General features: G+C 42.5%; 1 protein-coding gene across 9 annotated transcripts in view; it reads left to right on the top strand.

Moving 5' to 3' along the window:
- The window catches only part of eps15l1.S (epidermal growth factor receptor pathway substrate 15-like 1 S homeolog), a 98,834-nt gene that overhangs the window by 32,333 nt on the left and 50,850 nt on the right, over positions 1-15,651 (top strand). For 5 of the 9 annotated variants that reach the window (XM_018239818.2, XM_041574596.1, XM_041574590.1 and 2 more), the window contains 4 exons: positions 130-294; positions 1,479-1,608; positions 1,688-1,836; positions 13,411-13,471. In XM_018239818.2, coding sequence (XP_018095307.1) covers positions 130-294; positions 1,479-1,608; positions 1,688-1,836; positions 13,411-13,471 — 505 coding nt within the window. 9 annotated transcript variants of the gene reach the window in all.

The following is a 15,651-nucleotide window of genomic DNA, read 5'->3' as shown; positions in this document are numbered from 1 at the left end:
TTGTCCCTAAAGAATGTACAAACAATAAAAGATTAATAATATTTATATTTATTAATGGGAAATCAAATAGCAATAATATCTTAGCTATTTATATTTAAAGATAATGCTGAGATTTTTACTATTTTTTAGGCTCGAAGTAAATTATCGCAACTCCAGGAAAGCCAGCAACAACTAAATAGAAATAGTGATCAATATAATGATGCTTTAAATGGAGACCATGGAAGCAGCATGAACAACCTGTCTGACACAGAGTCATTTTCCTCAAGAGAGAGACCTGACCATTCTACAACAACTGTGAGCAGCAGTGGTCCTAAAAGCATTATTCAGAATAAACTAGAGCAATAATGAGAACTCGGATTATGAAAGCCGTGCGTGTGTGCCTCTAGTGTGTCTCATGCCCTCTGACTCTTCTGCATAAACTTTTGCAATCTACAATAATCTGCATAAACTGGTATACCAAAAACCATTTCTGAAATCATAAAAAATACATTCAAATGATATCTATCGCAGCATTGTAGTGTCTAATGCTTATTGTACCCCTTGAGTAAATTACAAAAAGAAATATCCTTAAAGAATTAATCTTTAGAGTAATAGAAATGTCATGGCCAATCTTAAAGAAGTGCATTTTAAGGTGGCCATACATGGAGAGATACGCTTGTTTGGCGATGTCGCCAAACGAGCAAATCTCTCTCCGATATGCCCACCTTGAGGTGGGCAATATGGGCTGATCCGATCGTGAGCCCTAGGGCCCAACGATCGGATCCTAACGAATGGGAGCGGGTGGTCGGATCGTGGGACCGCATCAACGAACAGATGCAGCCGCTATCCGACGGGATTTTTAGTCCCATTCGATCTCGATCGGGGAAGCCTGTCGGGCCAATAAACTGACGACTCGGTCTGTCGTCAGCTTTTATCGGCCTGTGTATCGCTACCTTTACAAAAGTGTTGGGATTCAGAGCAATGGTAAAATGTAATAAAAGATAACTGTTGTGCAGTTTTTCTGCTCAGTAACATTGTTAAACTCACCTTATGTTTTTGAGCAGAGCAACATCATCTGAACATATACGCTTGATGTAGGTATTTTTAAAAATGTAATTCAGTTATTATAAACGGCTTAATATCTTTGAAACAAAGAAAAAAAATATTATTGCAGATTGCAAAAGTTATTAGAAGAGCACCCTGAGCAATTTTACATTTATTCAGGTTTGCAAATCCTTTAAAGCAAAGAGAATTGCTTAAATGTGATATGAATTATTAAACTGAAGCTTTTAAATACAGGCTTACATTTCAATAAAAATAAACTATTCGAGCAAAAATTAAAGAAGCATACGATATGCATAATTATGCATATGATATGCATAATTATTTCCTACTTGGTTTTATACATTTGTTAAATAATTGAGTTCCACCTAGTCTTGGGCAATGCGATTTAGGTACAATTTAAACAATGAGGAATTGACTTTTTTGTTTCCTTCAAGCAGGAGGACCCATTCAAAAACAAAGCCCATATGTTTAACAATAACAATCAGGACATATATTCTGACCCATTTCAGACAGAAGACCCCTTCACATCTGATCCCTTTAAGGGAGCTGACCCTTTTAAAAGCAGTAAGTGGAATGCAAGGATTATAAAGATGTTGAAGTTGGGAAATCCCACTGATTTATGCCAGTGTCTTTTGTTCTTCAGACCCCTTTGGAGATGACCCATTTAAGGAGAGTGAAGTGTTTCATGCCCCCACATCAGAGGACCCATTCCAGAAGACAGCTAAAGGAGACCCATTTTCTGCTGACCCCTTTACTAAGAACAGCATCCATTCAATGACCCTTCCCCTAAAGGTGAGATATGGTTAACATGCTCATAGAGCAGGTATGTTGTGCAAACATGATTTTACTGTTATTTATAATCTGTACTCATCCTATATAGTGTTTCATTTTCTGAGATTATATTACAGGGGAAGAAGAAAAGGTAGGTTTAAAACAGGGGTGTCCATAGTAACTAAGCATGATATACTTTATAAGTTTCTCTTACTGATGTACCTGAAGGGATGGACACTTCCTCTGACTTGGCATATACCTACAACTGTATGCTATGGCTAATATATCGATACTTTCTTGGAACGTGAGGGGCCTTAATTCCAAATTTAAAAGGAGCTTGTTGTTTAATTACCTCAAGAGATATCCTCCCTCTATCCTTCTCCTCCAGGAGACGCATCTCTCCGGACAAAAAGTTCTCGCACTTAAGAAACCATGGGTGGGATGGCATTTTCACTCTACTTTTTCAACTCATTCGAGGGGGGTCTCCATCTTAATTCGCAAGGGTCTGCCATTTGAACTTCTAAAGCTCCACTTAGATCACTACGGCAGATTCCTGGTAATACATGGCCTTATCGCCAACAAACCCATTCTTTTGGTCAATCTATATATGCCTCCGCCGTTTGCAGTGTCCATCCTAGATATAATGATGACTAAACTGTCTGAATTCCCACCTAGCCCCCTCTGTATTATGGGAGATTTTAACTGTTGCTTAAATCCGTCCTTGGATAAACTTAGCCCTGACCCCCATACGTTTACTAAGCTCACCACGTGGGCAGAAGCCTTACAACTAACTGACCCCTGGAGGTGGAAATACCCACTCCAAAAAACCTTCTCCTGCCACTCTCCAACACACAAAACTTTCTCTAGGATAGACCTGGCCCTCGTATCTCATGACCTCCTATCTATGGTTGATCAAATCCGATACCTACCCCAATCCCTATCTGACCACTCCCCACTTCAAGTTACTTTTCGCTGGAATCCTGAGGCCTCAGACAAGCTATGGCTCTTAAGCCCTCTTTGGCTCAAAAACACTACAGTGGCCGAGGCGAATGCCCAGGCCTATGGCGACTATTGGGTCCATAACGTGGGGTCCGCCTCCCCTCTGACTCTTTGGGATGCCTCTAAGGCGGTCATGAGAGGAGCGCTTATGGGGGCAATCTCACAAGCAAGGAATGATACTTTAGACCAGGTTAAAGCCGCGGAGACTGAACTCCGTAATGCTTCAGGAGCACATACACTGAACCCTACCCCTGCCAACTATGCTGGTCTCCTAAGCGCTCAGAACTCTCTTTCCAGAGCCTCCATATCACTAACTAGAAAAGCCTTGCTTTACCAGAACCAGCGTATCTTTGATCAGAGCGACAAAAACAGTAAGCTTTTGGCATTTTTGGCTAGACAACAGACTACATCCTCCGCTGTTCCCCGCCTTGTTTTAGACGATGGCTCAATAGTCGCTGAACCCAAGCTCATAGCACGAGAATTTGCCACCTTCTACCAAAACCTATATTCTACCACAACAACACACCCCAGAACCCAACTCCTTCACTTCTTGGACTCCATCCCTATCCCGTCTCTCTCACTTAGTGACAAAACATTTCTGGATGCACCTATAACGCCCCGAGAAATTGCTGATGCCATTGCCTCCCTACCCCCAAATAAGACACCAGGACCAGATGGCCTACCTCCAGACTGGTACAAAGCTCTCTCAGAACAATTAGTCCCGAAATATCTAGAGACGCGGCAAAGTGCTTTCGATAGTAATTCACTACCTCCATCATTTACAGAGGCCCTCATAGTTGTCATCCCTAAACCGGGTAAAGATACAACTCGCTGCTCTTCATACCGCCCTATATCTCTCCTAAATACAGATGCTAAAATCCTGGCTAAGGTCCTCACTTCCCGCCTCCAACAGGTAGTCCCTGACCTTATCCACCCTGATCAATCTGGCTTTATGCCAGGATGCTCCACTAACATCAACCTCCGCAGACTCTTTACCAACCTGCAGATCGCCCATACTGAAACAGGCACCAGAGTAGTAGCCTCCCTAGACTCTGCTAAGGCTTTTGATTCGGTGGAGTGGGATTACCTATGGGAGGTTTTAGCCCGTTTCGGACTTGGCCCTAGATGCATATCCTGGATCAAACTTCTCTACAAGAACCCCACGGCACGCGTGAGAGTTAATGGCCATATTTCACCCCCTTTCTTACTAACAAGGGGAACACGGCAGGGTTGCCCCCTTTCCCCAATTCTATTTGCCCTAGCAATAGAACCACTAGCAATACTGACCAGACAGTCTCCTTTAATCAAGGGTTTAACCTACGGCACTATTCAGGAAAAAATCTCCCTTTTTGCAGATGACCTCCTTATATATTTGGCAGATCCCAATGATTCTCTTACAGCCCTCCTGGACCTGGTCAATCGCTTTGGCTCATTCTCTGGACTACGAGTTAACTGGGAAAAATCAGTTTTATTCCCGATTGACCCTGACCAACCTCGATCTCTACCACAAGAGACCCCTCTCGAATGGGCCACCCAATTCAAGTACCTAGGACTGGTAGTCCATGCAGATCTCACAAAATACACTACCTTAAACCTCGACCCAATTTTAGTTAATCTGACCAATACCTTAAATGGATGGACTAAACTCCCTCTGTCTCTCTGGGGTAGAGTAAATGTCATTAAAATGATTTACCTCCCAAAAATTCTCTACCTACTCCATAATGCGCCAATATATATCCCCAAAAAATACTTTAAAAGTATAAACCAAATCGTGATCCCCTTCCTCTGGAACAATAAAACACCCAGAATCGCTTGGTCAAAGCTGTGTGCACCATGCGACGTGGGAGGTCTGGCCCTCCCCAACTTCCATTGGTATTTTATAGCTTCACAAGTATATTACCTCCACTGGTGCTTTAACCCTGACCCATATAACCCAAACTCGCAGTTACAAGCTCTTTTACTATCCTCGTGGGAAGGTCTCCGCAATTTTCCCTATCGGAGTCCCAGGGATTCTGGCCCATTACCGACGACACTGACTACCCCACAGAAGGCCTGGCTGATAGCTCTCAAACTTTTGGGCCATTCACCACCCCTCCTATCCCCTCACCTCCCACTCTGGATGAATTCCTATCTAAATCACTTTAGATCCTTGCAACACTCTGTTTTCTGGCCAAGGCAAGGCATTAAATGCTTGAAGGACCTCCTTGAGAATCATACCTTTGCCACCCTTTGCACACTCCAACAAAAGTGCCAACCAACACATATTCCATTATTTAAGTACCTACAATTACGACATGCCTTCCACTCCCAATTTTCCCAATTTAACAGTCTTACTCCCCAGCAATCCTGTCTAGTCTTAGAAGAAATTCTTCATGATCCCAACCCAGCAAAGCTGGTGTCCCGGCTCTACCAGCAATTCCTTTTATCCGGCCCCAAACCTTTTCGATCAGCACAAGACTGGTGGAATACCAAAATTGTAGGCCTTGAGCAGGATAACTGGGATGAAGCAACAGATCACATATACACTGGCCTTATATCGTTGAAAGACAAACTAATACAAAATAAAATTATGCATCATATTTACATTACTCCCACACGACTCAAACTGATGGGCTGGATCCCCTGCGACTCCTGTCCCAGGTGTCACCAACAAGCTGCGGATTTCTTCCATTTAATCTGGGAATGCCACTACATATTGAGCTTTTGGACACAAGTCGTGAACTATCTAGCGGACAATCTTGACTTTCCGAGAATAATTTCGTCTACAGTTTGCCTTTTGGGGGTCCTAGAAGAGATAATCCCAGCTAAGTATACTCGAATCTCTTTTCGTATCCTACTCTTTTATGCGAAAAAAACTGTAGCCCTTCACTGGATGGGTCACCTCTCACCCTCTCTTAATGCTTGGATACAACTGGTTAACAAAGCAGTACCCCTATATAAGCTCACCTACGAAGTTAGGGGAACACCAACAAAATTTGATAAAATTTGGGGATTGTGGAATGACATTGACCCGACCCCTCTGTAGCATGTCTTAACCAAGTCCATCTCCTATTATGAAATCCTTCATGGTTAGCTATCCTACATATCCTCGAAGGTCCCAACCTAGCCTTCAGATGTAAAGTTCACCTGAATTTGATAGTGTCCATCTCAACTGCTCGATCTCTGTATTGTGTTATGCTTGGTGATAGCCTGTGCCATGTTTTCATCCTGCCAAACTTGTACTGTTTAGTCTGCGAGTGTACTTATTTGTTGTATGTCTGATTGCTGTGTGTTTAAAAAAAGAAATAAATCTTACCTTTAAAAAAAAACAAAAAAAACAAACAAAAAAAAAACAGGGGTGTCCAAACAGCGGCCCGAGGGCCACATGCGGCCGAGGATGCATATGAATGTGGCCCAGCTTGAAACACTTGCTTCCCAAGGAAATATGAGGAGGGGGGACTCTGCCCATTGCCCAGTTAGTAATAATAATATAATAATATGTCTATTTAATATCCAGGTGTCCCATATTCCAGTGTATAGCTCCATCTGGTTATCCAACTGGCATTGTAGTTCTTTTCTGTGCATTTCCTTTACTTTTACAAATCAAACGTGTTTGTGTATTTCATGTGTGGGCCCCAGACAATTTTTCTTTTTCCATTGTGGCCCGGCGAGCCAAAAGTTTGGACACCCCTGGTTTAAAAGATGGGCATATGACTGACAAAGCTGATAATGTTGCAGAAAATGAATGACTCCATATAGATGTTTTTAAATGCTATCCTCATTATGGGTGGGTACCGCTGCTTAGAAAAGTCACTCCAGTAGAGGAGAAAATCAGAAAAATATTATTTTTTTTCCTTTTAATATTTTTAATTTCAAAAGAGAAATTAACATCGCTTTTTCAGGAATAGGCGGATGCTGGAAATTTCCCAGCCCGCTTGGCAGTAATAAAAACTCACTTTTACCTCTTATTCCTGTGTTACATGAAATTACATAAACCTTGTGGTCAAGTTCAATGACAGCTCTTATATTTTAAAAAGGAAAAGAAAATAAAAAAAGGGGGAGGAAAAAGGAAACTTAGTAAAAATAAAAACAACTATATGCAAGAATGCTGTCAATTCTGGTCCTTTTAACTATGACCTCTGTCATATGGCAGAGAATGGTTAAGAGTCTACCAGTTGAAGTTAAGACAAGATGGAGTACTATTTGAATTTAATATTACGTATGCTTCTATAAGGCATCCTTGAGTTTCAAATCTTGTTATACCGTTTCTGCTTCCCTGTGCATCGACGTGTACGTGTCTCCAAGTTAAGAACATTGTCTAATTTGTTTTTTACGGTTTGAATATTGAGGGTATTTGATTTCCAAGCTTTGGCAGTTTATTTGCTTTGCAGCTGAAAAAATATGGGGTAATCAGTGTCTTTGTATATTTATTCCCACCAGGCACTAACTTGTTAAGTAAAGCCTCTGCCGGATCCTTTCTCAATGAGAGACCTGTAACATTAGTAATCAGAGTATAAATACTTATCCAGAATCTTGCAAATTTTGGGCACTCCCACCATATATGTAAAAAAGAACCTGATTGGCCACAGTTCCTGAAGCAAAGAGATGTTGAAGAGGGGTACCATTTTGCTAAGGTGATTGGGACCAGGTACCATTGATATAGCACTTTCTGAGAAGTTTCCTGTATGGAGACATTGATGGAGCAGTGAATGGAATTTTTAATAATGTCCCTCCAAGTGTCGCAGTTATAGCAGACCCATAGGTCCCATTGCCATCGTTGGACAAAATGCAAATCCTTTATGTCAGTTTGATGGGCCATATGATCATATAAGATTGAGGTTGACCTTCTTTGTGGGAGAAGCCGAAGGCACATCAGTTCAAAAGAAGTTGGGCGTGGGAAAGTGCTTTCCTTCCATAATGATTTGATGTAATGTCGTATTTGCAAATATTGGAATATTTCACGATGAGGCATATTTTATTGGGCTTTAAGTTGCTGTTCTGAAAGTAGAGATGTCTGTTTGTGAGGGAATAAATTGTAGTTATATTGTTTTGATCCCACCATGAAAAACTCCCCTGGGAAAGTCCTGGGATAAAATCTGGATTACATAGCAAGCTTGAGGCTGGTTTGTATAGGGATACTAATTTGTATTAGTATAAAATTAGTATAAAATATTGATGGCCTGCCCCCCTCCCCACAAGTTATAAAATGCCATTGATCAGGGCCCCCTGCAAGTAAAAAAAAAATGTTGATGGCCTGGCCCCCCCGCCCCGCCAGGACCCTCCTTTAAGTTGAAAAAAATACATTGGTGGCTAGTCCATCCAAAATTTAACAAAAATGCTCTTAAAGGGGAAGGAAACCTAGTTGGCGCAAACCAAACCACCCCCCCACCCTCCCTCCTCCCCCCTGGCCTACCCGTCCCGCTGGGCAAATGCCCCTAACTTGTTACTTACCCTTCTGCGCAGGTCCAGTCCAGGGAGTTCACAGACGACATCTTCTTCCACGCGATCTTCTTCCTGCTTTGAACGGCGCATGCGCAGTAGGATCATTTCGCCGGTACGATCTAATGCGCATGCGCGTGACTTTTGGCGCATGCGCAGTAGATCCGTACCGGCGTAATGATCCTACTGCACATGCGCCAAAACGCCGTTCACAGCAGGAAGAAGATCGCATGGAAGAAGATGTCGTCTGTGAACTCCCTGGACTGGACCTGCGCAGAAGGGTAAGTAACAAGTTAGGGGCATTTGCCCAGCGGCAAATGCCCCTAACGCCGACTAGGCAAATGTTTGCGCCGACTAGGTTTCCTTCCCCTTTAAGGGGGGCCCGGCTATGCTTTCTTGATTAGCCAGGATCCCCCCTGTCGGCTTGCTGCAAAGTTTAGAAGAGAGGATGGGCGCTCCGGTGCCAGCATTATTTTTCTCCTATTCAGTTCTCTGTACCCTCATTGGTCGATTAAGTAAAGTCCCAGTGAAGCTGCATTGGGATTGGATAGGCTGGAGGGGAAGTTTCTACTCAGAATTTTATTCTTTCTCAATACTAAGGCAATATATTGTACCCACTCCCCTCTCCAGCAGCAGTTATGATCTTCTCTGAAACAGTCCGGTGGGGAAATCCTGCGCCAAATCCAACATATTTTTCCTACTTTGATGTATGCAGACCACTTCTCTTAACCCTCTGCACCTTTTTAAAATGTTTTTACTATTTTACACATAATATATTTACACTCTTTCATGAAACCAGTTCTGTATTTTGAGTACTCCCTTCCATTCAACCAAAATTGGTTGGCTTTTTGACTCTCCCGGTAACTGCTGGGGAGTTGCCACCTGAGTCAAGATACTCACCTTGCCTCATGGCAGAAACACCCCTCGTTTCCATGGATCATATCAACCAGGAAATTGTGGTTCAATCTTTCTACTCTGACCAGATTGGCAGCAGAGGCAGCTTTAAAGCTCTGTTGTAGTGCAGACTTTGAAACTACACGTTTCTCTCTAGTAAATTGGGAGGCATGCTGTGAGATAGAGGTGTCCAGAATGTACATAGCATTGTACCAAAAGTGCACTAGTAGCTCATGTTTTAAAGTTTATTTACCACTGTTTGTACAGCCTGACACGATTTCTGCAGTGCTTTACAGAGATTATACATCATTAACTTCAGTCCTTATGACATTCACACAAACAAGGGCCAATTTTTACTGGAGCCAATTAACCTGCTGTATGTTTCTGTAGTGTGGTATGGTTGGTTTAAATTTATATTTGATGTGTTTAAGGGTATAGACTGGTGAGCCATATTTCAATATTAGTTTATTAGGTAATAAAGTATATATATTTGCAAGTTAACTGCTGTAATTTAAAATACTGTAATTTATATTCACAGTATTTAGTAGTGTATATATAGATGTACACAGGTTAAATGTGTACAGTTGGGACTATGAACATAACTGTACTTTATGGAACACTGTAAAGGAGAAGGAAAGGTTTCGTGCACTTGGGGGTGCCAAATGATAGGCACCCCCAAGTGACTGTATTGACTTACCTGAAATCCCTGGACTGTGCTCCTACACTGGCCCGGGGTTATACCACGGAGCATCACAAGAGCATTTCTCTTCCAGCTTCCTTTTTCCTTCGCTGGGCTGAGCATGCGCAGTAGAACGAAAAGCCGAACTTTAACTAAAAAGTCGGCCATTTCGTTCAACTGCGCATGCTTTCCCCCTGGGAAATTTGAAGAAACAAGACACCGGAAGAGGATCGCTCCGTGATGCTCACTGGTATAACCCCGGGCCAGTGCAGTTTTCTGCTGATAGGAGCACCGGCCGGGGTTTCAGGTAAGTCAGTACAATCACTTGGGGGTGCCTAACATTTGGCACCCCCAAGTGCACCAAGCCTTTCCTGCTCCTTTAAAAGTACTTTAGATGCTATGCCTTTATTGTTTACTCCAGATGCTCTCTCAAACAAAAAAAAATAAGTTACAAACCATAAATACAAATAATGTTGCAGAAAAACACACATCCTGCCACCGAGGGTGTATACAATATAAACAACAAGAAATGTTGCCTCTTTTTAACAGTGTGGTTACACTTATAGCTGATTGTCCAGATGATGAAAAAAAGTTGTCAGTGGTACATGCACATGATCCAACATGTGCCATTCTTGTAAGTAAGAGGGCAGCATGCCTGATACCAGTGAATTTGGTGTTGGCTCAGGCATTCAATTGTTTGTGATTCTAGATGAGGATGTATATTTGTTTGTGTGCTGTGTGCTCATTGCAAGGTTGATTGTCTAACACTAGAATGTAGAGACACTCAAAGATAAAGGTCACCCTCCATTTACAGGAATTATTGGAGATTGCTTTGAGTGATTGATTATTAAAGTTTTACAACTTCATTGTCAGGTATTGCTGGGATTTGAGCCAGGGACCTTTGGGTTTCTGGCTCGATGCCTTAATCATTTGGCCAGGTGAGCAGCTTGTAGGGTTGCTCACTATGTGTTGCCTGGCCTCTGCAGTCCCAGCCCAGCTGCAGCCTGATTGGCTTCTCCAGCTGCAGCCTGTTTAGCTTCTACAGCCCCAACCCAGCTGCTGCCTAGTTGCAATTTGCCAATCAGGGCTGACTCTTCCCTATTTAAGGGCAGCACTTGGTACACTCCTTGCCAGAGCATTACATTGTTTCTCCCTAGTACTGCGGCAGTGACCCTAACTAGGTAGTTCTAGCTCTTGCCCCTTTTCCCTTATTCCTCCTTGCCTTTGTCTGCCTGTCCTTGTCTAGTCTTGTCTTGCTTTACCCTATCTTGTACCTTCCCAGCCTTGACCTTGATCTGACCCTTGTCTGTTATCATTTCCTATTCCACCTTGTACCTTTCACTCACTTCATCTTGTACCTGCCTTGCCGGTTCCTGCTTCCTGACCTGCTCTGCCTTGTACCCTGTCTTGTTGCTTCCCTAGTCTCCCTCTGCTATCTTGATATCCAGTCTCCCTCTCCTATCTTGCTATCCAGTTTCCCTCTGCTCCAGTCTCCCTCTCTTGCTATCCTGCTCTCCAGTCCTGTCTTGCTATCCGCTCCAGTCCTGTCTTACTATCCGCTCCAGTCCTCTCCTGCTATCCGCTCCAGTCCTATCCTGCTCTAGTCTCCCTCTGTACTCTATCCCCAGTTTGATCTGATCTATGCCCGCACCGTCCTGTCCCATCCAGTCTGTTCCCGTCCTTAGTCGTCGCCTTCTTCATCTAGCTTAGTCCATTCCTGATCTTCGCCCTCTCCGTCCTGTTCTGCACCTGATCCAGACTGACCCTTCGCCCTCTTCAACCTGTTCCTTCTTCCCCTTTAAGTGTTCCCTAGGCACATACAGCTCCTGCCTCAAGGACTCGCCCTTTCCCTATTAGTCTCCCCAGTGCCCCCTACCTAATCCTTGACATTCATACATATTATATTTGCTAAGGGTGATGTGGCATGTTTCCAGCACTGAAAGTAACTTTTCAGTAAAGTCAATCTGAATCGCCCTGGTAAAATTTTTGGCCAAGTAATCACAGGGCCACCAAAAGAAATCACAGGACTCCATACAACATAATTTTCTGGGCCCTGCCCACCCCAGACCCTACAGAGCCCTTACACCATAGTTGCAAAAGCCACACGGACATGGGCGCTAAAACATGACAGCTAAAAACCCATTGGTGGCCAGCTCCCCCTTACAAGTTTAAAAAAAAAAAAAAGTCCCCCCCCCCACAAGGTATAAAAACTCATTGGCCAGGGCCCCTCTTTGCAAGTTGAAGAAAATCCATTGATGGTCGTGCCCCCCCATAAAAGTTAAAAAATAAAACTTTGATTGCTGACCAAGGACCCCCACCACCACACCAATTGGTGGCCAGGGGTCCATAAAAGATAAAAAAAAAAAAAAAAAATCAGTTGTCAGTGGCCCCATAGGAAAAAAAAAAACATTGGTGGCCAGAGGCCCATAGAGGATTAAAAAAACATCGGTTTTGGCGCGTCGGATCTTTGGCATCCTGCACTCTCTCAGGGCCTTAAAATCTACTGGACCCTGTTCCCCTCTCATTGACAGCCTTGTGTAAACAAGTCAAAATGCAGGAGAAGGCAGTTTTGTGCAGTTATGTAATTCAAATGTTTTATGGGCAGTAATTTAGATTGACTTCAATCTGAAGATATTTTCGGGTGCTTTGTCAGCTGCACTCAAAGTGATTTAGCATGGGCAACAAAATCCAATGTGCTATCACCCTAATAGTGTATCTGATCATTTGAAAGTTTAACATTCTGTCTTTTTTAATTAACAAAATTAATTACAACAATTACAACAATGCCAATGCAAGTCTTGGTCGCAAATGATTTTAGTATCTGCAGAAATGATTTCAGTATCTGCAGAAATGCATAAACAAATCCATGAGTATTTATTATTGTTCTTAAGTTTTACCCAATCTGAGCTAAACTGATATGTACAATTAAAAACTGTGACTCTCTCACAACGTTCCATTTACCAGGTAACCCTGAAAATAGCTTGTGAATATTTAAATAAACCCGGGAAAATTACTTTTTTTATTAATGTGTGTTATTCTGATATAAAAGAGTGCTAACCTGTTAAATGGCACACTTATTATTGTTCTGTTGTTGCATTCAGTATAGAGTATCAAAAACAGGCATCCATAAAGCATTTTAAAAGGCACTTAAAACATCATTGTTTGTGGAGGGTTAAGATAGATATAAAAGTCCGTAGAGTGTTGACCACTTTAAGTCAGCATTCTATTGGCCTTAGTATGGACCTACAATTTTGGCCTGCCTGATATCTCATGCATATATTACCCAAACAGGCTACAAAATGCCATCAGGGGAGATTGAATTTGCACAAACCTCCCATATAATGTGCTTGTTGGCCAGACCAAAGACTTGGTACGAAAAGATCTACTGATATGGCATGTTATTCTCCATGCTGAAATCTTGGCCAGTTTGCGGTGTTGCCATTAATTTAAAATGTTTTGTTTGCCCTGATAAAAATGAATATATAGTTTGTGGGAAGAAAATTTAAGTTTTTAAGATTTTAAATTTAAAATATCTTTGGGCAAATTGAAGTAAATATTTTATAGCTCTCTTTCTGTATGTAAACTTTTCTTTTTCTCTTTAATAGTCTGATCCATTTGAGAGCAGCGATCCTTTCATCTCTTCCACACTGCCAAAGAAAAAGACAGGTAAGTGTACTGTTTGTTAGCTCTAGAACAGAGATACCCAACCTTTTTTTTCTTACCTGTGAGCCACATTCAACTGTAAATAAGGGTGGTGACATACGGGGAGATTATCCGCCCATCGACAAATCTCCTCTACTGCAGGCTACTAATCTCCCCGTACTGCCTTCTCTCTGGCAAGAATATGAATCACCGGCGGGGCGGGATCGCTTTGGATTTCCGAAGTTGCCACGTGAGGCATTAGTCGCCCCCACAGTAGAGGAGATTTGTTGCTGGGCGACTAATCTCCCCGTCTGCCACCATCCTAAAATTTGGAGAGCCACACGAGCATGCAAAATGTTCTTCAGGGATACAATATAAGGGATGTGATTGGTTATTTGGTAGTCCTATGTGGACTGTCCGTCTACAGGAGACACTTTTTTTCAAAAACTTGCTTCCAACCCAGGAATTCAAAAAGAAGCACCTGCTTTAAAACCACTGGGAGCAACGTGCAAAGGGTTGCTGAGCAACATGTTGCTCATGAGCCACTGGTTGGGGAACACTGCTCTAAATCATCTGTCAGGAAAGTGGCTTTGGCTTACCTAGCTTTTTCACTGGAAGTTCCCTGCCATCTGTGTCTGACATATCGGACATCGCCACTACCTATATCTGGATAAAAACCTAATGTGTCTGAACTGTAACATCTTTAACTAATATAAGTCAATAATAACAGTTAAGCCATTCAAACAACAACATATGGCTTGAATAGTGTGCAGATTTTCAGGGCTAATACTCTCAATAGTGGCAAACTTTCTGGTTTTAGGCTGATTTTGTGGCAGCTTGTAGATCTTACTGACTTACTTACTTAGAATTTACTTACTGACTGAGCTTTCCTTTGTGCTTCTCTTAAAGGAGAGGGAAAGCTACCGAAGCCAACAGATTAGCTACAATAGTGCAATCTAGAACACTATTTATTCTGCAAAATGATTTACCATACCTGAGTAAACAGCTCTAGAAGCTCTCTCTGTTTGCAGCTGCCATATTAACTTGGTTTGACATCACTTCCTGCCTGACTCTCTCCCTGCTCACTCATAGTTCTGAGCTCAGATTACAGCAGGGAGGGGAGGGGGAGAGAGGTGCAAACTGAGCATGCTCAAGCCCTAGCCCTGGAAGTTTAAGTTGAAAGAAGGAAGTCTGATACAGAAGCCCATGTGTACACAATAGAAGGAAAGAAATGTTGTGTTTCTTTTGACAGAGCAGCATTACTTTGAGGGTTTACTGGTATATTTGTATAGACCTTTCTGATAAAGCTTACTTAATTTTAGCCTTTCCTTCTCCTTTAAGGTAAGGTCAGCTAAACCCAATTGTCACTTCTGAATATTCACTTTAGTCAAGATTTACAGCAATGACTGCATCCTTGCAGTCAGGGTTGATTTTATGCCTCTTGCCACCTGAGGCGGCTCCTGCAATGCCACCCCCTTGCTCCAGTGCTTACCTTTTTTGCACAGGAGTGAGTCCAGGGGGGAGCCTGCATCGCTAGTGCAGAGAGTGCAATTTTGCTTTCTGCACTAGAAGAGCGAAATTTCCAGTTTAATGAGTGGAATTTAGGCTCTTAAAGTTACCAGGAGTGGCTTTTTGCTGCCCCTGGTAATACAGGAGCTTTTGCCGCCTGAGGCAAATTTCTCAACTCGCCTAATGGCAGAAGCGCCCCTGCTTGCAATTGTGTAATTTTTGGTCCTATATAAATAAATGATGAAATGGGACATAAGCATATTAAAGGGGAACTGTTACCCTAAGATATAATTCCAAATTGTATTATATGAAATTAGGCAAGCAAAATAAACTTCACTTACACTATATAAATGATTTAACTCTTGTTTATTTTAGTCTTAGAGTTCACAATCACATCAAGCAGGCAGGTGCCATTTTGTGGACACTGTTAAACCAAGCTTTGCACCATACAAAATATTGTTTATGCACTTGAATAAAGGATTTGATGTCCATGTAGTGGCTACACAATTAGATGGTGAGGAGGGAGGGGGAATATGGGGAGTGCAGGGACATCTAGGAAGTGCAGAATGGAAAGTGAAAGTACTTGACTGCTCCTCCTCTATGCCTACAGCTGGCCATAGATGCAAAGATCCGATCGTACGAATCATCGTACGATCGGACTTTCCCATCTCCCGACCCGCCACTAACCATTCAGA

This window comes from Xenopus laevis, chromosome 1S, assembly GCF_017654675.1.
Source record: "Xenopus laevis strain J_2021 chromosome 1S, Xenopus_laevis_v10.1, whole genome shotgun sequence".
In the NCBI taxonomy this organism is placed as follows: Eukaryota; Metazoa; Chordata; class Amphibia; order Anura; family Pipidae; genus Xenopus; species Xenopus laevis.
The sequence above is the reverse complement of the archived record's forward strand: the minus strand, read 5'-3'. Positions and strand labels throughout refer to the sequence as shown.